General features: G+C 38.7%; 3 protein-coding genes across 3 annotated transcripts in view; 1 reads left to right on the top strand and 2 right to left on the bottom strand.

The window, feature by feature from the left end:
- The window catches only part of slx4ip (SLX4 interacting protein), a 44,335-nt gene extending 28,356 nt beyond the window's left edge, over positions 1-15,979 (bottom strand). The window contains exons 1-4 of the mRNA XM_055227398.1: positions 15,890-15,979; positions 15,519-15,574; positions 4,361-4,453; positions 3,576-3,702 (exon numbers count right to left, since the gene is read on the bottom strand). Of these exons, the coding sequence (XP_055083373.1) occupies positions 3,576-3,702; positions 4,361-4,453; positions 15,519-15,545 (247 nt within the window). The 5' untranslated portion in view covers positions 15,546-15,574; positions 15,890-15,979. The remainder of the gene's footprint in view (positions 1-3,575; positions 3,703-4,360; positions 4,454-15,518; positions 15,575-15,889) is intronic.
- Positions 15,980-16,431: 452 nt separating this feature from the next.
- Positions 16,432-19,198, top strand: mkks (MKKS centrosomal shuttling protein). The gene is made up of 4 exons (XM_033979832.2): positions 16,432-17,566; positions 17,826-18,004; positions 18,239-18,349; positions 18,446-19,198. The coding sequence occupies exons 1-4, from the start codon at positions 16,570-16,572 to the stop codon at positions 18,860-18,862; spliced, it is 1,704 nt and encodes a 567-aa protein (XP_033835723.2). The 5' UTR covers positions 16,432-16,569; the 3' UTR covers positions 18,863-19,198.
- Positions 19,030-20,807, bottom strand: srd5a2b (steroid-5-alpha-reductase, alpha polypeptide 2b). The gene is made up of 5 exons (XM_033979889.2): positions 20,506-20,807; positions 19,607-19,770; positions 19,427-19,528; positions 19,194-19,344; positions 19,030-19,107 (listed from the first exon to the last, which is right to left on the bottom strand). Exons 1-5 carry the CDS (start codon positions 20,778-20,780, stop codon positions 19,041-19,043), a joined length of 759 nt encoding a protein of 252 aa, XP_033835780.2. The 5' UTR covers positions 20,781-20,807; the 3' UTR covers positions 19,030-19,040.
- Positions 20,808-24,343: the final 3,536 nt, after the last annotated feature.

The following is a 24,343-nucleotide window of genomic DNA, read 5'->3' as shown; positions in this document are numbered from 1 at the left end:
GACAGAGGACATGGGACCTGCCCCTTAATAAGACTGCACAATTTTGGAAAAATTTTATTCTAATTGTTTTGACAATTATTGCAATTTAAATTGTCATTTGAGACTGATGAATATGAACTGCTAAGCTAATAGTGTATGTTCTTATTATATAGAGAATCTTCTGCCTGGCCAAAAAAAAAAAAAAACGGTCACACACTCACACACAATATTTCGTTGGACCGCCTTTAGCTTTGATTACGGCACACATTCGCTGTGGCATTGTTTCGATAAGCTTCTGCAATGTCACAAGATTTATTTTCATCCAGTGTTGCATACATTTTTCACCAAGACCTTGCATTGATGATGGTAGAGTCTGACCGCTGCACACAGCCTTCTCCAGCACATCCCAAAGATTCTCAATGGGGGTCTTTGGTCATAGGACTTTGTTATCCAAGTAATTGCAGTATTTGCCAATTTATGTTTCACCAGCAATTTATATTTGCTGTTTCATTTCAATTCTGGTATATTGCACAGCCCCACTCTGTAATATAAAGGTGTTACAAACTTCAGCAGGGAAACATACCCAAACACAATAACGTCACAGAGATAGGTTGGGCACAAACACTTGCACTGAAAGGCCTTGGAATGTTAAAAGCTGTTGATGGCTCATTTGAAGTGCCAACAGCTGAGGCCGATCTGCTGCTCTCACTGCAGTCTGTTGGCGGAAGCCCTGTGATTTCACACTGGCACCAACTCAACACAGGACTCCTCATATATACCATCACACACATCGCTCCACGCTGCATCTGGCTATTCTTGGCTGGACATCAGGGCTGAGTGATATAATAACAACAAAAAAAATCCCCTTTTTCCCCTCATGTTGATCAATACATTTTTTGTCTTTGCTAGTATATTTTTCAGAACATAAACAATAGACTTTTGAATCTTTGCCATTTGCCATGACAAAAAAAATGTCAGATTTCCTCCCCTAAAGCCTACAACTCCAGACCACATCCTTTTACTGGCTTCCACCCACTCCTTTTTGAACATGTATAGCATTGCTTATATATAAGGATTATGCCATATGTGAAAAAATCACCTGCATCAGATCATGTCTTTATTGTTTTGTCTTGATATTTTTGTATGCATGTTCAAAGTAACCAGCAACAAAAACAACAACAGCAGAGGATTGGTTGTGGATTGAAAAAGCACCAACCATATCACTGACAATAAGAAATGAACGATTCTCAATCTTAATTCAAATTTCATTAATTGCCCAGCTCTACATACTAGTACCACACACTTTGAATGAAGCTTTCTAGACCAGCCTTCATCTGTTCTCAAATAACACAAAGCTGCAGATGTACACAAATGGATCCCAAAACAGCTTTTATTTCCTCACAGGACAGACTAAGAGACCTCAAAGGATTAGCAGGTTAGCGTTTGACCTGCTGGCAAAACAGACGACCCTCATGCTTAATACCCGCCTTGAGGTTTGCCGGGTTTCCCTCCCTACAGCCTGTACACGGCCCTCCCCTTTTTATAGCACTTGCCCGCTCACTTCTCACAGCCGCGGTCTCCACCTCCATGGCTCTGCTGCCTCCCTCACAAGGGACAATGAAAAGACCAAGAATGCCATTACACTCACTTAAGACTTTTAATAGGACGACAGCACACGAACTGGGTAGGCCTGCTGAGGCGCTACACCGTTTCATGTTCGGGAATGGCAAAGTTGTTGGTTATGCTACGGAGTCATGTTCCACTGCTTACGTTCCCTCTGCTTAATCATTTTAACATGCATATATGAGTGAGACGCCGATAGTGTTCGCACAGAGGAGTGTGTGTGCAGGCGCAGTCTGTGATCTCCATCATTAGACTTGTCTGTCTCTCCTCAGTCTATCATGGGGAATATGAGTCAGGCTTTTCAGTGTAACTTAACACTATAGGCCTGTTCACACCTAGCCCGGGGGGAGGATATATCTCTCCAACACCGTCGCTCCTTCTGATTCTCACTGTTCTGGTCTATGGAGGCACACATGCATGTACTACTGCCAGCACAGCTCTCTAGGGCTGCCACCATTTTAATAGTCGACTATTTACGATTGACCTAATATAGTCGTATAAACTATTTAAAAATTTGTCGACTATTTTTTTATTTATTTATTTTAATTAGGACAGTGCATATTAATCAACATGTCAACAAGAGGCATCAATGCAAATATGCTGGAATTAGCACAATAGCTAGTTTACATCCGTTGTCCTAGGGCAGGTCAAAAACAGAAAGAAACACACAGACGAGACAAAAGTGCACATAGACATGACAACAAGTTAACCAAAATAGACCATTGACTATTAATAATCGTTGGCCATCATCTGGACTATGAAACTCTAAAACACATGCCAAACAAGACTTATTTAGAAGACAATGTCGTTATTACATTAAAAATGTCATAAAAAGAGTAAACTATTTGCACAAAACACTTTATTAGTAATTAGTATGGATTCAGATGCCACAAGTTATCTTTGTCTGGTTAAACATTTTTAAAAACTGTACAATGGAAACAACCGTTTGACTAGTCAACAAATTGAAAACATAATTGCTCACTAGGTGCCTCCTAAAATAATCGTTAGTTGCAGCCCTAATAGACACAAGACAAAGAGCTGGGAAGGCCATAAACAGGAGCGTTTATGTGTGAAAACAAAGTCCCACACGTGTGCTTTCATGTGCACATGAAGCAGGAGGCAGGACAACTATAGATGCAGCATTGGCGTGAGAGACAGCTCCACAGCCACAAGAGAAACTTTATGAGGCCAACTGCCCTGTAATCCCACTCTCTCAGTCGTCCCAGTCCCGCTGAGTAAAGTCCAATTTAACTGCTCTAAAGTGCTACCTGTGAGAAACCTGTCTGCTGGAGCACATAGCTGGAGATGTGACACAGGCAGACAGGGAATGCCATCGACAATATTTAATGTTATCCACATCATGGTGATTTATAGATGTATGTATAGAAACCTGAGTCAGCATTGGTTTTGATCTTCTCCAGTTACCTGTAATTATACACAAATACAGGTGTGTCCAGTCCACATTAAACACAGTGCCACATTAGCTATTTTACGGGACATGTAAAAGTGAAGTCTGGACGTGCCAAGTTCAACAGTACAGTACAATATAAAGACTGGTATCAGCTCCTGCTCCACGGGTCACACCCTTGGGCGTAGAGCCACCGTGTCCCAACTAGTTCTGTTGTTTTTCCAACCACTCTCAGCTCAAGCAGGTAGCCGTCAAACGCTTTAGATTTACATTTTGTAATTTTATTCCTCTGTTGCATGAAAAACCCTGAAGTCCAATTACTGCACATGCACCATACTCTATCTGCTCTATGTGAATCTAATGGTTTTCTCAGCCAGAGTAAACCATCGAGTTATTTGGAAGTTGCTGACAGACACACCTAGTACAAAGAAAAGGAAGACCTGGATGACTCAATCTCTCAGGAATGTGAAACTAAAATCAAAAACACTGTCAAAATAATTCTGACTTAGTGCGTAACAGTTTATTTAATCAGTTTGTTATGAAATAAATTGATTAGTATTGATACCTTTTACATAAAAGGCAGATGCTGGCATCAGCTCTTTCTTGTGCTTGGGAACTCTTCTGTTGTGGAGGGCCTCGGTGTACTGCTTCACTCTTTGGTCCACAGCATCACGGACCAACATTGTAACTTCCTGAAAAAAAAATATAAAAGCATGAGAATTTTGTTCTTTTTCAAACATATTTATTTACATGAGTACCTAGGGCTGGGCCATATCATATCATTCATGACACATCATTGTTTGCTGTGGGGGTGGTATGCAGTCTGCGCTGCAGCTGATTTTCCTCTCAGATGCAAGAGGGTTCGGACAAAGATTGCAGCAAATTTCTAACACTTAGCTCCAGAGCAGATTAAACACTGATTGTGGGGGATAAAAATGTCAGAGAAAAGACTGGAGAAGTGGAAACTAATTTTATAACTAAAACTTAGAGCATAAATGGTTTAGCAAAAATATTTTAAATACCTCAATTATGTATTCAACTATGGTCAATGATATTGTTATTATCTCAAATATTCTATTTTTTTTATCAGGATTAAAATGTATTGCCTGGCCATACAAGCAACCTTAGATGTCTTGAGAAGCCTGTTAAACGAACCGAAATGAGAGCTAAGTGGCCTGAGTTTTTTTGATTTTCCTTTAACAATAAAAAGCCAGAGGAATAAAAGACAGGGGGCTCAAAGTCATCTTGGATTCCACGCTGCAGCTCTGTGTTGAAAAGTCCCCCACAGAAACAGAAGCCATACATTCAGTCACACTTCTTCACACCCGCCTTTCCTCTGCATGGCTTTACCTCAACCTGGCCCGCCGTAAACCAGCTGGGGTCCGCCGGCCGGTCGCCTCGGGCCAGTACGTGGAGATCCACCAGCACGGCGAAGTTCCCACACTGTAACACAAAGGCACAGGACAGAGGCAGGTTGCTGAGGGGCATTGAGCTGGTAGACAACAAAGGAAATAGGAACATGGGGTGATTGACAGCAGGACAAACCACAACGACCCCCTACGCGCTCAAACATCACCCCAGGCAGGCCGCTCACAGAGCCTCCACTCCCCAGATCTGTGGGACCTGTTACATGCAGAGAGAAGCTGGATAAGGTTTTCAGTGTTAGGCTTATGATGTGTATTAGTTCAGCTTTAGAAATGGTCGAAAATATTTTAAAGAGGTATTTTCAATGAGAGCAATATCAACTAATAAGGAATACAACGTCTTCTGCAGAGAACTAAATGTCATGTCTCCGACGGGTTACACTTTAAGCCTGTTAACCCAGTATTAAACAAGAAATCTGAAATGATTTTTAATTCTTATAATAGTTTCACAATTTAACCTGGGATACCCAACTTCATTCTTGTAAATAAATTGGTTTGTAAAAGCAGTGCAATAAAGTCGTGTTTGTTTGTTTTGTTTTTTATCTCCCTCCTCTTTTCACATTGCAGTCTAAAAAAGCAGTAATATGCAAATGAATATTGTCAATGCATCAAAAGGTTTGTGAAAGCTTGAAAATAGTCAGACAGATTTAAATGCGTTTCCTAGTTTTGTGGTTTTAAAATCAGGTAATGTAGCTTTAAGGTTTCTTCTATAAAAAAAAAAAAAAAATGCAAGAATTTTCCAATAAATTATCAAAACTAGGAATAAAACAGGAGTAAATCTTGATCATGTCAGGATTTAAACTGTAAAAGTCTCATTAGTGCCACCTGAACAAGTCTGTATACCACAGCTTGAGAAACACATGAATCAAAGATGAAACACTGCACTGGAATTAATAAAACACTGAAAATTGAATGAGAATTGCAAATTTGACATCAGCTATTGTATTTTTCTCATAGCAGGCACAATACCTGTATTCTAATGACCTTGTGTTCAAACACCACCTCAGGCCACTCACACGACTCCCTGGCTACTTGCATTTTCAGTCTAGCCATCTCTGGACCAATCTCCTCCCAAAAATGCAGCCTGTTTAACCCCCTGTGTCTCCTCTCTCCTCATAAAAACATATCCTCTTTTCTAAGTCTCACAATATAGCCGCTGCCCCAGGTCACTGCACAGAAAACTTCAAAGATAAAGGCTGTAAATAAATAGGGATTACATGATACTAAACCAGTGAATGCACTCAGTAAAAACGTTAATCCACTGCACTCTATGTTATCAGGAATAGGCTTGTCACAATAAAAAAAAATGGAAGTGTTCTATATTTCTACAGAAAACATCAACATACAAGATGTTATTGAAACTACTTTATGCCACTGGCACAATAATAATGTCAGTAAACCCTTTTCTAAATGTAATGCAGTTTATGAGCTGTAAAATAACAGAATAAAACAGTTTAGTCCTACTTAGCTTCTATAATAAGTCTTAAATCTTTTTGGGAAACTATAAACTCAAAAATAAACCCTCTAGTGCAAAGAAAACATACACACAGTAAAAACTGAGCACAAACCAATATTGTTCATTATTGTTCCAATATTGTTATCATGATGAATCTATAGTAATCATCATGACTTGACTAATCAGGAACATTTATTGAGTAGCTAAGCAACATAGCAAAAGGAAAATATAAACGGTGACACTATTGTTTTAATTTGAGCACCCCACAGTCAGCCAGTCACGTGTTTCAACAGGGTTTTAAAAGAAAATGCCATTCCTGTTGCAACCGGCAAATTATAAGTATAGCTCCTAACTGGGATGAGCCAAATGTCCTGCCCACGCACACAATGACAGCACTCTGCACAGTTTGAACCAATGAACATGCAGAGGGGGGCCATAATGCTTTTACTATTACTTCACTGTTTGTAGCAGTGACCTCTTTTTCCTCTTTTTCCACCAAATACTTGTTTCCACTGTTCCACATGTTTTGCTGCTGAGCCAAGAGTGGACATGTTTATTGTTGTTTATTTTAAATTTTGATCCCTATTAGCATCTGCAGCGTTCTGCGTCAGCTGCTCTTCCTGGGGTCATTTAAATGTTACTTACAGTTCACAATCTACTAAAAACAGTTACATTTTTACACCTGTGCTGTTTATTTGAATATCTATCATACGAATCTTGAGGTAAAAATGCTGCCTTTGTATGTTTTGCTGATACAAGAAGCAATATGTTAAATTTCCTATACCAATGCATTGTTATGGAGGACAACCACAACCTCCTAAATAATAGTGATTGTGTTGTAAACTAGTAGTAAACTAATCTGTCAATGGAGACTTGACCAACATTTTTATTCATCGACCAATATGGATATGGACCACAGCAGAAAAAAGAAGGCGTAGAGTGAGTTAACTGACAATCTGGGAGTGAATCATGATTTTAATCTTCCTTTTTACATTTGTGGAAGACTAGTAGTACATCTCTGCACAGTTATTATCAGGTCTCGGGAGTCCATTTAATCAGATGCATGGTCAGATTAAAGAGATACCGAGTAGTTGAGAGCTAGTGCTTGGATTTTAATAATAAAATACAGTTTGGCCGCACATTTCAGGCCGCTTCCCAGGAGGCCACTGCACCAAATAGTTCTAAAATAAACACTATAAATAAGGATTACTGTATTAAACCAGAAGAGTAATAGACTCAATGAAACCTCCTCTAATCCACTCTTACTTTACATAGTGCCTCAGCTCTAAACTTAAGAGCGCTTTACAAACTTGGGCCGAGAGTGAATTCCTCGAGCACTATGTCATCGTGTCAGTGACAATAAGCTACGAGGGACTTGAGGAGCTGAAACGCCGGCGCTGGTTAGGTGGCTGTTACATCTTTGCAGCTTGCCTGATTATAGTTTACACTTGAGTGCAAAAAGCTGCCCACTGCACAGAGCAAAAATGAATCTCATGTGAACTCAACTGCTCCCTAGACGAGGAAGTTGGACCGAGACCACCCACTAAATGACAGAGAAAAAACGATTAAAATAAAAATACAATTGAATGTGATATTGCAAAGAAAAGACTTAGTAGTCAGTTTTAAGAAAGCATTCGGTAACATTGCACACTAAATGCTTTGTTTTGGGCCAAGTTCGTCCCGTGGGCTGAAGCAAAGCAGACTGGATGACTAAACTCTTACAACCCAGACATGAGGGATGTTTCTGCAGCTTTTCTCTCAAGATGACGTGCACAGATGAATTAGCAGGGTGTGGAGGGGAAGGCCCAGGCTGCTCCTTGTCCAGAATAAAACAAGTCCCAATCGAAAACTAAATTGATTCTGTGTCCGTCATTTCAAATTGAGTTACTGTTTTAGGCTCAGTCAATGTTGGGAATAAAACACTGTGAGAACGGATGAGCCAATGTTTTATTTGAGGGAGTTTTGTTCAAGTGAGGAAGACTACAGGGCTCCTCACTTTGGGTTAACCAGAGGAAATGGTGCCACCACATGACTGATATGGGTATTGTTGGTCTTTGCCTGAATTCTCCCTGCAACTTTGTATGAGGTGCTACTGAACTATGAGAATCCCGCTTTAACAATTATAAAGGAATTACTAAAGGAATAATACTTTCAGTAAGAAATTGTAAAGACAGCTTGACTGCAATGTAAATTCAAGTGTGAGTTTGACAGTCCGAGTTCACTCTGAGGAAGGTTGAATACATTATTTTTATATATTAATATGATTTACAGTAGGTAGTAGCAAATAATAGATGTTATATTGAAATGTTTCACTATAAGACTAAAAATGGGTCCTATAATCATCCCAGTACTACTGAACAATTTAGCAAAAAAGAAACACGATTTTCTTTCCCTCATATCTATCAATCTTGATTTTTTATTCATTTTTACTTTTTCACTATTGATTTCCTGAACTTAAACACGATAGACACAAAATAATGGTCCAGTTTTGTCTTCCAAAGTCTGAATTCTGCTCTAAACCAAATGCTTTTACCGACAGAGGATTGGCTGTAGACCTCTTGACTGAAAAGACCCAGCTGATCATTGACGATTAGACATGACAGAATCTTTGTCTTGATTAATATTCGATTAATTGCCCAACTATTTTTAACTCTACGTAATAACACTAACAGTGGTATATTATGTTTTGAACAATAATTAAATGCACCACTGATCATAGGGAACCACAACAAAATATATTGCATTCATTAAGAGACCTGCCTGCCCCCCATCATAAGAGCTGTGACCCATGCAGTTGAACTTTTATGATTAAATATTTGCATGATTTTCTTTCTCAAACAGAAACATGAATCAACGCAGAGTTCGTGAATGCCATGGAAACTAGCCCCGCCCCTCTCATATGCGCTCCTCTCATGTATGAAATGTGTGCATGTAGCCTGTCAGCTCTTTCTCCGTCAGTATTCTCTCCATCCTTCGTCTTTGTCTCGCTCCATGGATGACTGGTGGCCTCAGCTGACTGCTCCGACAATTATCAATGCGTGGGAAAACCTAGCAACACAGGCTCTGACCTTGTCTGTCAAAACTATGCCAGTCAAGGACCCACTGCGGTTTCTTCAGTGTGAGATGAGTGACACAGATACCTTGCTTATACTTTTAAATGAGTATACTCCCTGGAAATATGCTGTCCTCACTCACTCTTGGTATTGTAAGTGTGCTGGAGGTAAACAAACTTTGGCGTTGGCACAAACTAAAAAAAACAACTTAAGAAACAGGAAAACTAGGTACAAAGAAGAAAAGTTGACATGGAGAAAGAAAAAAGGGGGGCATATACAAAACTAAACATTTTGGTCATTAATCACTAAACACAGCCAAAAAGCACAAAATATGTTAGAGCAAATATTATGGACTGTGCATCAATATTGATAAAAAAAAAAATCAAATAAAAAAAAAAAAGAAGGAAAAGAAAATTTGAGATAAAAAAACACACACAAAAAAGTAAAATGATACTGAAAAGGGGTAGAAAAGTGATATTAAATTGACAAAATCACTAGCCCTGTCACAATAATAACTACATCAACTTTATTCAATATATGAAGCTGGGACAATCTAATTTTGGGGTCAGTATTTATCATGTGTACATTTTCTTTTCACTACAGGGACATTTTTGTAATTTTTTAAGCTGTAAAAGTTTGAATAAATAACTTCTATGACACAATAGAAGTGTGTTTCATTCTGCTGTTTATTTATTGCAGCTCATGATTTTTCAGCAATATTGTACATTTAGAATAGTTTTGGGGGGATAATCCTGCTTTAGGGTTATTGTGTCAGTGCCATAAATTAGTTTCAATATTATAATTTATCGTCTATATTTTCTTCATCAATATATCGCGCATCAAAATTTGTTATCATGACAGGCCTAATAATCACAACTTGTTTATCATTTTTGCCATGTTGTCTTCATTATTGTGATTAATCGTTGCAGCCCTTTTGTGAAGCCATTTCAAGTTGTTGAACCACAGGTATTATTCTAAAGTGCATTTGAGAACACGTTTTGTAGACTCTTAACCAATTCGGAAGTATTGATCTTACCTGTCGCTCTTTATGGCCAGTAGAAGACCAGATCAATGCAGTAGTGTTAGTGTACACTGCTTTAACTTTTAGAGGCTATTCGGAGCTGAGGAGGAAAGACAAGAGGTTAATTTGATCAATATCTCGGACAGTTCTGGGCTTATAGAGAACCACAGAAGCTCAATTGTTAAAGTTGTTTCTCTGTTTTGGGCATGAATCCAAAAAAATCCAGTCGATCAACTCTGGTATAATCAGATTAAACCAAGAGACAGGTCCAAATGACAAACTAGTGGACTGTAATGATAAACAGTGCACTGCCGCTCACACAAAAACACCATGTGATGCTTGGCAGTTCTGAGAAGAGGGGGAATTTTGCCAGGAATGCCACTAATGCAATCACGCTAACGAGAAAAGTATTAATTTGAATGAGCGCGATCTAGGGCTCTGGTGCAGGAGAGCAGTGACACAGACGTGCTAAGTGTGGCCAGTCCATTTTAAACAGTACTGGCAGCTTTCAAATGATTGAACTAAGGGTGCTGTTTTTGCAAAGAGAGACACAAAAATGGGAGGAATCTAATTAAACAAAGGCTCTGGTGACAATTGCATCATGTGGTCCAAATTTGTCAACTCACAGCACAAAGAGTGACCAGTGGATCTGTGAGGTGAACTTTGGCACGACCTTTGACCTCCCCCTCCCAAATGAGCTTTCTTTAGCGAGATCTTTGTAAGCGGCTTGTACTTTGTGGATTGAATAACACATAGCACAATAGCAGTGTCTTTTTCCATTTGCAACCAGTTAAAAATGATAATTGAATATCTGCCTAAACTACCACCTTTTATTGTCCATCAGTTACAAAAAAAAGTTGGGACAATGTGCATACAGACAAAATATGATCAGTTATGCACAAATCTTAAACCAAATCATTGTGAATTTGTTGCAAAATGCTTCAGATGTTAAACAATCGTATTTATTCATTGCCCCAATCATACAATTGTAAAGCATTGGAACTATTGATGTGTTTTTTGAGTTCCTAATATGAATACACATATTTTAACAGTTATTAAAGTATTTGGTTTCATTCATTTATGCACTGTTCCAACTTTTGAATGAAGGTGTTTGGAACATCCAACTGAGAAATTACTTGTTATTTATGATTCCCACAAACTATCATGTTCTTCATATTCTTCATTTCACCACTTTCAGGAAATACTTTGCGTAACTGTCACTCGTGTTGAATAGAAAAGCTTGATAGAGGGCCAAGTTAGAGGAAGTTATTCTTTTCATATATTCAAAAGTGGGCCAAGACTGCTTTGTTCTGTCTTTCTATAGTTATTATTTGACGAAGCTGTGGGGAGAAAGGGAAGCGGCTACTTTATACCAATTCCTTTATTGTGGCATCTTTTGTGTCTTGTCAAACAGCAATGAATAGAAGAGCTGCGTCTTCCTGGAGGCTATGCTCAATTTCTCTATATCCTAATTCTCCCCACTGCCAATCAGGCATCCTGCAGGGCACAAAGAGTCAACAACGACAAAGGAGAGGCATTCAAATATGTGCGGTTGTCAAGACTCAGTGAGAAAAGCCGAGTCACGGCCAAGTCAAAACCAGAACATGATGAATGAGACAAGATAAGACTGAGAGTGCTGGAATGTTCACACACTGTAATTGTAAGGCTAGTTAGTAAGTAAACAAGGGCCCAAAGAGGTTAGCAGACAATAATGCTATGCAAATGAGTAGTTGCATTAGAAAGAGGTAGTGAAAAATGCAATATATTCAAGTTATTCGTAACTTGGCCTTTTGGTGGCACAATCTATGGTATTGATTTACTAAGGGGCCAGTTAGTTACCAATTTGTCTACACAGGTTTTTGGACTGTCGAGGGAAGTCTGATTTATAACTTTTATTTTTACAGGAACACGGTAATACAAGAACACCATTTGTGGTCTTGGGACACCTTAAATATTTCTGTAGCAGGATTGGAAGTATACTCAAGTTACTGGCTCTCAATATGGCCAGGTCACAATTTAAAGGTCAAACAATTAACAACAATTATGTTCCTGTACTGGCTCCTAGTGGCAGGCATCTGTAGTTTTTACCATATACTGTAAAGTACGGTAGATGCAATTTCTTGGCTCATAACTATCCTTTTCTAAATATTTGACCAAAACAAAAATAAATCTTTGAATAGACTATAAAACATACAAGCCAATGACAAAAATTACCATGGGGAAATAAAATATTTGAGAGAACGGCATTGGAAAAATAATAATTTCTATATAAACAACTTTGTGACTCAAACTTTCAGAGCCTCTTTGAGACTGAGGAGCTCTGGTCTATATCACTTTCAGTTCCCAAAACACTCTCTACCTTCTCTTATCTCTCTCCCAGACCGGCCTCTCCATCCTCCCTGAGTCCGGAGCCTATGCTGGTGCTGCACCCAGCCCAGAGTATGCAGAGAGACTGAATCTAGCCTCCTCCTCCCCAGCCTCACTGCCCTTTGCCATTGCTATCGCTCTATATAAGAACCAGACCGGCTCGAGCCGGCACTTAGCTCTCACAGGCTAACAATAACCAGCCACAGATGTTTACATTAGCGGTGCAGGGGCAGCAGATGCGGTCGCACTCAATAAAACTTGCATCTCTCTCCCTTTGTCCAACATTCCCTGGTTCTGTCTACAGTCTGCAGAGAGACCCAGGGGAGCTCTTTAGATCTGAGGGTGTGACAACTTCACTCCCATGCCTTCAACTTGCCTTGTTCCCAGCTCTATTCCACCCCCTTTCGCTCTCTCTCTTTCACCCCCTCTCCCTCCTTCTCTCACTCTCCCCCTCTTTTCCTCAGTCTTTTTACCATCTGCCTCTCCTTCCCCTCTCACACTCTCACCTTACTTTCCCTCCTTCTCTTTCCTCATCTCATTTGTACTTTCACCATTTTCCCTCACTCTTTCCCTCTCTCTCTCCAACCTCTTTCACTCTCCCTCCCTCTCTCACTCTCCCTCCTTTTCTTTCCTCCCTTTTCCTCTCACCGCCTTCCCCCTCTCAGCTGTGAGTCACCTGAGCTTCCCCAAAGCACACATTCACAAATAAAATCAAACGTAATTTTTCAAAAATGTCAGATTTTGACAACCGATGCTTGTATGAGTGGACTTTTCGGAAGTGATTTATGTGCAAAGCTCCCCTCCATTCAGGGAAATGTATGCACACCTGAGTCGTCTTTATTTGATGATCAAAAGAGACACAACCCAGCAGTGGAATTCCAGCAGCATGAACTGACAGGAATATCTCCAGGTAACACACTGCAAACAAAGCACAGCTGAAACATCCGTGTGAGAAATTAAGAGATGTAGAGAAACTGCAGGCTTGGGCATATTTAACGTGATTAATTAAATCATGATCTCTAGAGGCCATAGCATACACTCGTCCAAACTGTGCATTCCAAGTAGCTCCACCCTCATGGAAAATCTGAAGAATTAAGTCTAACCCAGAAATAAATTCAGATGGAATTCAACTAACTACAGAGAAAAAATCTGGAAAAAATGAAATTAAAGTCTTAAAAGAAGTCTTTAGAAATAACTTAATTATGGTCAGTGATAATCTCAATTGCTTGGGTCAAAATTGAAATCACAATTAATTCAAATGATTACTATTTTCTGTCACATTTAACCAGTACAGAGACATACAATATATTTGAGTTTTGAGACAAAGTGGCTTTGATCCTGGGTTTGAGTGGCAGAGTACATGCAAATGTCATACTAAACAAAGGGTAATTCATTAATTGTATTAGATTTTCATAATTGTTTTGAAATAATAATAATTTAAATGATTGATGATTTTACATTTGATTAATTGCGCACCACTTTCTAAACCACAAATCACAAAGCTAGCTTTAATTTAAACTAAACTAAATCCACAAGATGAAGCATGCGTACCACTAGTTAGAATATATGTACTGAAATTTGAGAACCACTAAATACCATATAGACTTTGGTAACATTGCTAACATGTAAACTGCATTAGCCTTGTCAACTTTTCATGTAAGAATCCCCCTTAAGCTGGAAAACGTCAAACAGTGTCTTGAGAGTACAGAGGAACTTAATGTGTGGCCCGATATGAGCTCATCCATAGAGTGACAATAACACTAAGCAGCACATAAACCTCTGACATTAAAACTGCTCTGCGAGTCCTCATTTCTCTTATTGTTAAACGACTCTGGTGTTTGGGTTGACCTATTACATTGGCAAGTCAGAAACACTAATACAAGGCAGACAGCAGTAATGTCCCAGGCAGAAACTAAAGCTCTTCAATGGATCGGTGGTTTAGCCTATGGGCCATTTTTGGGAGGATTCAAAAGTGGTAGATCACTGTATAATAATAAGCCTATTTAAGAAGAGGCACAACAGCAGCTCCCTGGAGCAAGGAGGGTGCTTTAAAAATACCAAAAAAGTATGCAGCGGTCATAAAACGCTAGTGAACAGCCTCCAGTAAAAACAAGATGAATCTATAATGGCAATAGCTATGGCTATATTGATCCTATTTTTCATAATATCAAAAGCTTTAGAGGGGTGACACAAGGGCTGGTAATGTGCTATATGCCATTCTGATATCAACTATACTAACCTTAACTTACCAACTATGACTAAGAACTTTACTGAAGAAGTAGAAAACTGCAATGAGATTCTGTGAGAGTTCATTTGTACTGTTGGCTATACTATAAAATTACAATTAAAGCAAATTACCAGAAGCTTAGTAAAAGCCTATACTTTCCAAGGACTTATTTTAATGAATTTAGGAATTTTAGCATTGATAGCAATTTCTTTGTTCATAACGCCCAACAGACAGTCTAACATTCTTGCACTGTACTGTCATCAATTTATACTTTAAAAATTATGATTGTGGTGATGTTGGTTTTTCAAAAGAGCAGTCTTGAATGCCATTGTTCAGGCTGAATGCTCCTAACATATTTGTTTGTGGTTAGTTGGTTAAGCATGGTAGAGACTCTTTGCATTTTCTCAGGCAGGGTAACACAACAGTATCATTATGTGCCCAGTGGGAAGGAACCTTTTTTCTCCCACAGCCGAACTGAAGGGGGTGGTGTGCAGCCCATACGCAGGCATGCATATGAAACAAATAAAGCGAATGAATGCAATATCTGGTCAACGAGGCACACACGGCATTACTGAGGATGTGAGAGATCCCTAACAAATGTCTGCTGCCCTACTACAAAACTCTCAATAAATGAAACATCAACAAACGAGGAGGCCTGAAGCTTAGGTTGCACTTAACAAAAACATCTGATGTGCATTATTCCTGACAACGCACCAGACAGAGGATGAACGACATGGATTTTAATGGAATGAGTTTCCTCTGCTCCGTATCACTTCACTCACTGACAAAAGGCTCAGCGGGATGTAGTTCTAAGACATGCAAAAGTTGACCGGATAAGATGCATAACAACATGAGATTGAGGACATACAGAGGAAACACATAAAATGCTTCTGGACTGACCTCTAGTGGACAGAGTGAAAATATATTTGAAACGCGCTGCACTATGTAGTTATTGCTTACCTTTATAACATATTTGTGAGGAGCCATTGGGATGTAGCCTCTCCAAGAAATCTTCCCTGAGAAAATCAACAAGCATAAAATAGGTACTATGACCACTCAGCAAACACACGATATTGTGATGTACAATAAAAAAAACAATATTTGTGATTTTAAAAAAACTGGAGGATGAGAAAACATGGTTTTAGTATTGCTTTATAAAGTATAGTACAACACTAGAATAGCGTTACAGACGACAACAGGGGCTATATTTTTTTTGAAAAAATATAACTGGTTATGTTTACATGCATTTATTTCATGTTATTTTCGCCGTAGCAGCAACAAATAGATTGAAACATACAGATCTTAATTGTATCGTAAAATATAGCACATACCAGCGTTGACAGTGTGCGTGTGTGTTAAAAAAAAAAATTGGTACAAAACTGATGTTTATTCTGCAAATTTCGTGCCCCGCCAACTGTTTGAAACAACCAGGCGACGGAAGATGACGTCACAACATGTTTTAAATTCATAAACTCTAATAATTACGTTTTATCTATAAATTTGTCATTATTATACTTAAAAATATTAACTATTATCTCCAGGTAAGTTATTTTCCTTTCTTGATATAAACATTGCAAGAAAAATAATTTATTTTTTTTATGACGCTACTATGCGACGAGAAATAGAATGATGAAAAGACCCCAAGCTATAAGCGCTACCATGGCAACATTGGTGTCTTTTAGAAAGCCAATTTTAATATTGGATTTTAGTTTTTGGCAGCGTTTATAAACAATTGGTAAACTAAATTAAATTATCGTGTTGTTTATATTTAATTAATTAGCTTTATAATGCATGTAACAACCAAGCATTTTTTTATTTTTTTGTTAAAAATACCATCAGGCTATATTTAAAACACCAGTATTTGCATGGTGGCAAGACTGTCCGCTTTGGAAAGGGAATCTGCTAAGTTATCTGTTCTAATTATTTCGATTTTCGAGGCTTAAACAAGATTATCAAACGGAATTTCTGCACACCGAATACTTCGTGGGTTCGTGTTTCAACTGTATGTTTTATGAGGCTTTGTACAATGTCTCGACTTGAAAAGAAGCAACCTGCTCGTTGTACGGATTTGCCACTGAAGAATGCTGATATTTGCAGCAAACTTAAGATTTTAAAACAACTTCTAAAGTCGTGTTATGGACCTACAGGCAGACTAAAACAAATCCACAACAACATTGGGGGGCAGGTTGTCACTACCTCGACGTCCGTTGTCCTTTTACCAACTTTGTCTTCAACAGAGCCCTTTATAAATTTAATAAGGACTTCTATAATCAACCACATATCTCGGTTTAGTGACTGTGGCCTATTTGCAGGTATTTTGTGTCTGTCACTTATAGAAGAAGCACAGCTTTCCTCTCTCAGAAAAGACGTTTGTCAAAAAGTTAACAAGTATTTGCTTGGTCTGTGCACAAGTTACCTCCAGCAAGAAGACTGTGCATGTAAAGTCAAAGTGGACTTCAACAGCAGCCATTGCCTTATCAGATTAGCTCATGGTGTCATCTCCAGTAAACCAGCTTGTGTTTTAAGAGAATCAGAAATTCTCCATATCACCAGATTGATTGTACAGGGTTTTTTACTCACTGTCCCCTGTGATAAGCCAGGTGCAGTCAAACTTGGAAGAATAGTAACTCTCGCAGTTGAAGGTTTACCAGTAATGGACTCAACCATTTTTCCTGGGTTATTGCTGGAGACACCTGACCTGTCACTTCACCTCACAGGGCTTCTTAATTGTGGACAACTGCGTACTATTATATTCACTGCATCTCTCGCTGGGGACCTTTCTGAGCTTGGAGAAGGGACCATTGTGGTGCACAAAGGAATGGACGTGGAGGTACAAATCCTGGACCAGCTACTGAAGATTGGAGAGAAAGTTGTTAAAGATGAGGTGAAATTGTTCATGTGTCAAAAGGTCATCCACCCAGTTCTACAACAATATCTGAGGTACCATGGCATCGTGGTGATAGAGAGACTGGGAATTAATTTACTGGAGCCAGTTATTCAGCTAACAGGTGCGTAAACTTTGACCTCTACTTATTGAAATGACTGAAGTAGGAATAAATAGCTTATTAGATGGCTGTATTGTTTTGTTTAAGGAGCGGGATGCTTTTTTATACTAGAAGCATATTTTATTTTGAAATAAATTTAGACAAATGTACACACATGTATTTAATTAAAACTATAACCCTTTTTAAATATCTGTAATGTGTGTGGCTATAGAAGTTTAGCTTTTGTTAGTGTTACTTACTAATACTACTTTCTGTTTAACAGGTGCACAACCAGTTGCTACACTACATAGCATCCCACCCAGGGCTTATGGAAAAGTAAAAGAAATCACCATCAGACAGTTTGGATCCAAGATAATGCTGCATTTAGTTCCCACTGAGGAGACTGCCATCTGCACTCTCATTCTTTGTCACAGAAATGAGACCATGCTAAATGAGTTAAAGGTATGTGGAATTGTTAGCAGTATGGCACTTGCTATTCATAAGATATTGACAAAAACTTTGGAAACTCTGTATAAAAGTGGATGGTAATTTGTCAGCATTGAAAATATTTATTATTTATTATATTTATTTAACATAATTTTGTGCATAATAATACTCTCTTATTAGGTAATATATATTGTAACCAATATTGATGAACGATTAAATAGATATTCCTTTGTCTTTACATGGTTTTAGGTTGCATGTGAGAAGGCACAACATGTGTTAAGGCTGACACTAAGAGATCAGTTTGCCGTTTATGGAGCAGGCTGCTCTGAAACACATCTTGCTGCTTATATCAGATACAAGGTAAATTTCAAGGCAGCTTGTTATTTAAAAAAGCACTACCTTAACTCGCACATTAGTCTCTGATTAATGTTGTAAGTCCTGTTGTCTGTTTTGTAGAGTAAAACTATTGACTTGGATACTGCCACGATGTTCGGGTGTATGCAGACAGAGTATGTGCTTGCTGCAGAGGGGTTTTGCCGTTCTTTGGAGTCTGTGACAGCAGCGTTGGATCACAATGGTGGGAGTTCTTTAATTGATCTGACTCATGCTCACCACTGGACACTTCCCACTGACATGACAACAGATGAAATGGACCGAACTTTGGGTCTGTGTAGGTGTGGGGTGGTGCAATATTGTAAAGATTATAAGTGGAGCTTTTTAAACACAAAATACACAGAGTTCTCTCCTGCAGCTGTGAGTGGAGAGGCTGATGTGTTGGACTCCTTCACAGCCAAAGTTAATGGGCTGCAGGTTGCTGTAGAAACAGCCAATCTTGCTCTAGATGTGCAATATATAATACAAGATACAAACTAGTAAAGTACAAACAAGAGAGATTTATTTTCTATGGTTGAATTGCTCATTGAACACCATTCATAGTACAGTATTGTGAAATTTTTTATTTATTTTCTAACAAATATTTACTGTGTCTCTGTGTCTGTCACATATGTGTCTCTGTGTCTTTGTTACATTGTATTGAGTCAGTCTGGTAATTTTAACAGATGAATGGAATCAAAGCCTTTCTTAGCACTGGATAGTCTTTGAAGTTCTCCTGGTAAAACCTATAAAAATAGTTATAATCACATAAGGGCAAACTACAAGGAACAAAAATTAAATGTGTGACTTTAAACAGAAAGCAGAATGTCACCTGTGATGGTAATAAGCTCTTGGGCCAATAAAACAAAAACTAAATAGGGCAAATGACAGCGTTGGCAGGGACCAAGTTGAAAGTGCGTATCCAAACCACTCCAGAATCTCTCCTAAGTAGTTGGCACTGGACACATACTCGAACAGCCCTCCTGTAGTGAAGTGAAGAAAACCTACATGAGCTTAATGATGAGCTGAAGGAAATTTAAGACAGGTGTAATCTTACGTGTTTACCTTTAGGAATTCTATAAACGACTTCACCTGGTTTCCTCAAGTTACGGAGAATATAGTCGCTATGTATATTTATAGCCATCCCAATGTAGAACAGTATTAATCCTTGATAAAAAGAACTCGTCATTTGAGATTTTATTTACCAATGACAAAGAAAATCTAAGAATATTTCAGTGAACAGACCTATTTGGTAGTGAACTTTTGAAGTCCATTCCTCCTCAAATTGTGCACAGTGCAGCAGGTAGTAACTTTGGAGGAAGCCATTCAAAGAGCAGACGAAACCCGCTGCTACCATCACACGCACCGGGAAAGGCCGTCCTCTGGTAAGCAGAGCGTACACAAATGTCCTGCCATAGAATAAACAGTTCAAAATATTACTTCAAAATAGTATTACTCAAGTGGAAGTACAAAGTAGAGGTTCAATAAACGACTCAATGACCAGTTAATAGTAAATAACATCTGATTTTATAAGGTAATGTTGATTTTAAGGGCAAATAGGAGTGAAGTGTGGTGTCTGAAAGTTTAGTTTAAAGTTTAATGTTATTGAAAAATTACTCAAGTAAATGGAACTGTACTACTCTCTGTATTCAATCATATCCACAATAAAATATACTATTGAGATACAACAAGTGTAGTCCAACAAATATAGTCGGTATGTACAAGAAGACAACAGCATTCGCACATACACATCAACATCTTTGATATGCATATTAATTGATCATAAAGCTGCATGTTGCTCAAAAATGACTCAATAAGGATGTTTTATAATTCCTTTTCAGAATCAGAAGACTTTTTATTGCCATTGTCAGTGAACACAGCTCACAAACTAGGAACTTTCTTTGGGGATAAAGTGCAACATAAAAACACTGAAAAAGTACAAATAAGGGCATGCATAAAGTTAAAAATGCTTAAAAATAAAATACTTAGAGGCAGACTTGGTTTGGTCCAGTTTTATCCTGGTTCAGTCCCGGTTTAGTCAATGTATAGTTCTACGTTTAGTCTCAGATGAGTCCCAATTTTGATGTGGTGTATGTGCAAGTGTAAAAGCACCCTTCATAAATGCGTTTGTTAGTATTACTTACCTCTGAAAATAATGTAAACAGAAGGTCCAGATAAGCAGACTCTGGCCCAGGCTGGAAGAGCTGTGAGAAGAGAGGCTGAGGAGCAGAGGGACTAGGAGTGCTGGCATCTCTTGGAGAAACCACGCCACTTTGGCCGGGACCATCCAGGCGGGACCCTTGTGCACCATGTGTCGCCCGTACGCAGCCTGGGCCCCCTTATGATGAATGAGATGCCCCAGACCAGCCAGAATCATCCCACAGCTCAGAATATTCACCAACTCATGAGAGCAGTGCATCTTATCAGGTTGTACCTCAAGATTAGCAGCACAGAAAATGAGTTTCTCTTTTATACGTTTAATAAGCGCTTGTGTAAAACTTGATGTAAACAAGGCGATAGACTCCACCCAAAACCCAGTTAGATGTGTGCTGGAATGCTGGTGTTGCTGAAATGTGGGAGAGCAGCTTCAAAGGCCGGGCTGAGATTAGGATAATTAGGTTGATTATTCTTTGTGATTATTCTAGCGAGAATAATGCTCAGTTGTAGAAATGAGATCCCATGGAGTTCAAGACTGCAGCTTTTGCAATCCTGTGTTTCTTACTAATCAAAAGTCTCGTTCACATTCTGGAACATCTGGGGTGTGTTTTTGTCCATATATCTTCAATGAATACCCATAGTCACTTATTGTACATAATAGTTTGCTAATGCAGTTTTTTTTTTTTCTAATATAGACATGTTATTGTACTTTACTTTTATTCAAACCATATTTTTTCAGTTACACATTTGTGTTTTAATAGGGCTATTTTAATTCTTACTTGTGTTGTGAAACTGCAATTTCCCATGTTATCTTAATACTGTGTGAAAATGCATAGACAGAATTATTCCTATTTAAAATTGACTAATTAAAAATTTGTTATGATGTCAAAGTAAAAGCCTAAAAAAAACTGTCAACTGGACAAAAAAGTTGCAGGAGTGAAGACATTTCGCTTCTCATCCGAGTCGCTTCTTCAGTTCTGCTCAGATTGCTGGTGGACACTACCTTATATCCATCTGAAGGGAGGAGCTAACTACACTGAAACTGGAAACAGCTATTATTTACAGTTTCTGTATATAGGCTAGGTCTATCGAGCTACAGTTCTGTTTAGCTGTGCATATGACTGAAAGGTTTTTATTCTACACTTTTCTCCTTTAATTGATGATTATTTGTGATTATTTATGTTTTAATTTGTTGTATTGTGGTTTTAATGTCTTTCTTATTCTGTAAAGCACTTCGAATTATCTTGTGTACGAACTGTACTGTGCAAATAAACTTGCCTTGCCCTGTGCCTGAGGCATAATTAGCATATCATATAACTCTTAGTGAGTGCTTACACACCTGTTGGCATCTCTATTGCTGAATAGAGCTAGCCAGAACAGCCAGAATGCCATTAGGTACACACCTATTGGTGTCCTAGCTAGGATGCCAATAGGTGTGTTCAAATTACACAAAAATGTTTAAGGTTGAACTGATCATCTTGTGTGAAGTGCCGACTGGAGAAAACTAAATCCTCCTGTCACCAAACAACCACAGCAGGGAGCAGGTGACAGGAGATGGGGCATGAGCAGGGTATCTCTCTCATCAGTCCAAGTTTTTTATACCATACTTTATACCATACGTACCACAAAGACTGCAATTTCTACATATATGAAAAGTATAACTAGGTAGGTACACATTTTGGATGTAGTTTTGTTAACACACTATTTTTAGAATGTTAGACCATAAATGGCAAAGTGCACATTAATAGTAATAATACATGGTTCAATCTAAGTTGCAGTAGCTTTCGTCAGTATTCTTAGTAAATTACATCCCAAAAATACATACAAAATTATGGCAATCAGATCTTAATCACTACTTGTATTGGTGCAACTAGAAAATTGCCATGATTACAAATATGTATGTAATAAAATACCCTTTCATTCATATTTCAGTCTTTTCTCAAATAGCAAAAAATTAAGTTTAAATCTGTCAACTGGACAAATTGCTGTAGGAGTGAAGATGTTTTGCTGCTCATCCAAGCTGCTTCTTCAGTTCTGGTGAGATCACTGGTGGACACTGCCTTATATTCATCTGAAAGGAGAGGCTAACTACACCGAAACTGTCAACAGCTATTGTCTCCAGTTTCAGCTGAAACTACCCTATTCATCCTTTAATGACCCTACTATTGTTCTCTTAGTCTGGGTCTGAGGATGGAGTTATAGATGGGGGAGAGATTATGTCTCAGGCCCCCATTTTTGTTTAAGGAAGGATTGTCTTTCCTGACAAAAATAGTTTCTTTAACTCCCCTCTCAAACCATTTCTTTTCCATGGCTAAGATTTGGAACCTCGCTATCTTCAAAGGAGTGGTTAGTGGCTTTGAGATGGAGATGTACAGCAGACTGGGGTCCAAAGTAGCTTTTGCGCCAGTGTTGGTATATCACCTTATGAAGTGGCTGCTTAGTTTCTCCTATGTAACGCTCACTGCACTCTTCACTACACTGAATGGAGTAGACTACATTACTTTGTTTTTGGCTCGGGGTTTTGTCCTTAGGGTCCTTTCTTCTGCTAAACTCAGACAAGACTGAAGTTATCATCTTTGGCCCACAGAAACATAGAGAAAGTGTCAGCAGTCACCTCCAGTCTCTCTCTCTAAAACCTTCAAATCAGGCTAGAAATCTAGGGGTAATAATGGACTCAGACTTGAACTTTAACAGCCACATCAAATCAATAACATCTGCAGCTTTTTACCACCTAAAAAACATTGCAAAAATCAAAGGTATACTGTCAAAGCCAGACTTAGAGAGACTTCTATCCATGCATTTGTCTCCAGTAGGTTAGACTACTGTAACGGCCTGCTCACTGGCCTCTCCAAACGTGCGTTAAGACAGCTGCAGTACATCCAGAACGCTGCTGCTCGGGTCCTGACTAGAACCAGGAAGTATGAGCACATAAGTCCTGTGCTCAGGTCTCTGCACTGGCTTCCTGTAGCTCAAAGAATAGACTTTAAAGCAGCTCTGCTTGTGTATAAGTCTCTCCATGGCCTAAGTCCAAAGTATATCTCCGACATGTTAGTGCCATATGAACCATCTCGCAATTTGAGGACTTCAGGGATCGGCCTCCTGCTGGTGCCCAGAGTCAGGACTAAACATGGGGAATCAGCGTTTAAATTTTATGCAGCTAAAACTTGGAACAGTCTTCCTGAAGATGTGAGACAGGCCTCTACTTTGACAATGTTTAAATCCAGACTCAAAACAGTTCTGTTTAGCTGTGCATATGACTGACAGGTTTTTATTCTGCACTCTTCTCTTTTAATGTTGATTTTATGATGATTATTTGTGATTATTTATGTTTGATTTGTGTGATTTTAATGTCCTTCTTATTCTGTAAAGCACTTTGAATTACCTTGTGTACGAATTGTGCTATACAAATAAACTTGCCTTGCCTTGCCTTGCCTTGCCTTAGGGTGGACCAATTTTTGTCTTAAAGTGTTTGTAAGTTTGAAAAAGACAGGAATCTCGTACTGTCTGAAAACTCTCTGAGGTTTTTAGACACACCCGCTGTGTCTGAGTTACACCTTTCCTTCTAGGTTCAGATTCCCTATTGTCCTGTTTTTTTTTTAGCTCTCTTAGATCTATTGAAGGCCCCTTCAGGAAACCCAAACACACTGACCAATACCTGCTGTTTGATTCACACCATCCACTGCAGCACAGACTATATATAGTTATCCGTACTCTTCAACACAGAGCTCACAAATACAGAGGGTAAAGTGAAAGAGGAACAACATTTGGAGAAAGCTCTCTCGGCTTGTGGGTATCCAAACCCACAATAAATATAATAATAAATAA

This window comes from Periophthalmus magnuspinnatus, chromosome 15 (assembly GCF_009829125.3).
Source record: "Periophthalmus magnuspinnatus isolate fPerMag1 chromosome 15, fPerMag1.2.pri, whole genome shotgun sequence".
Classification (NCBI taxonomy): domain Eukaryota; kingdom Metazoa; phylum Chordata; class Actinopteri; order Gobiiformes; family Gobiidae; genus Periophthalmus; species Periophthalmus magnuspinnatus.
This window is presented reverse-complemented; position numbering and strand designations above follow the sequence as displayed.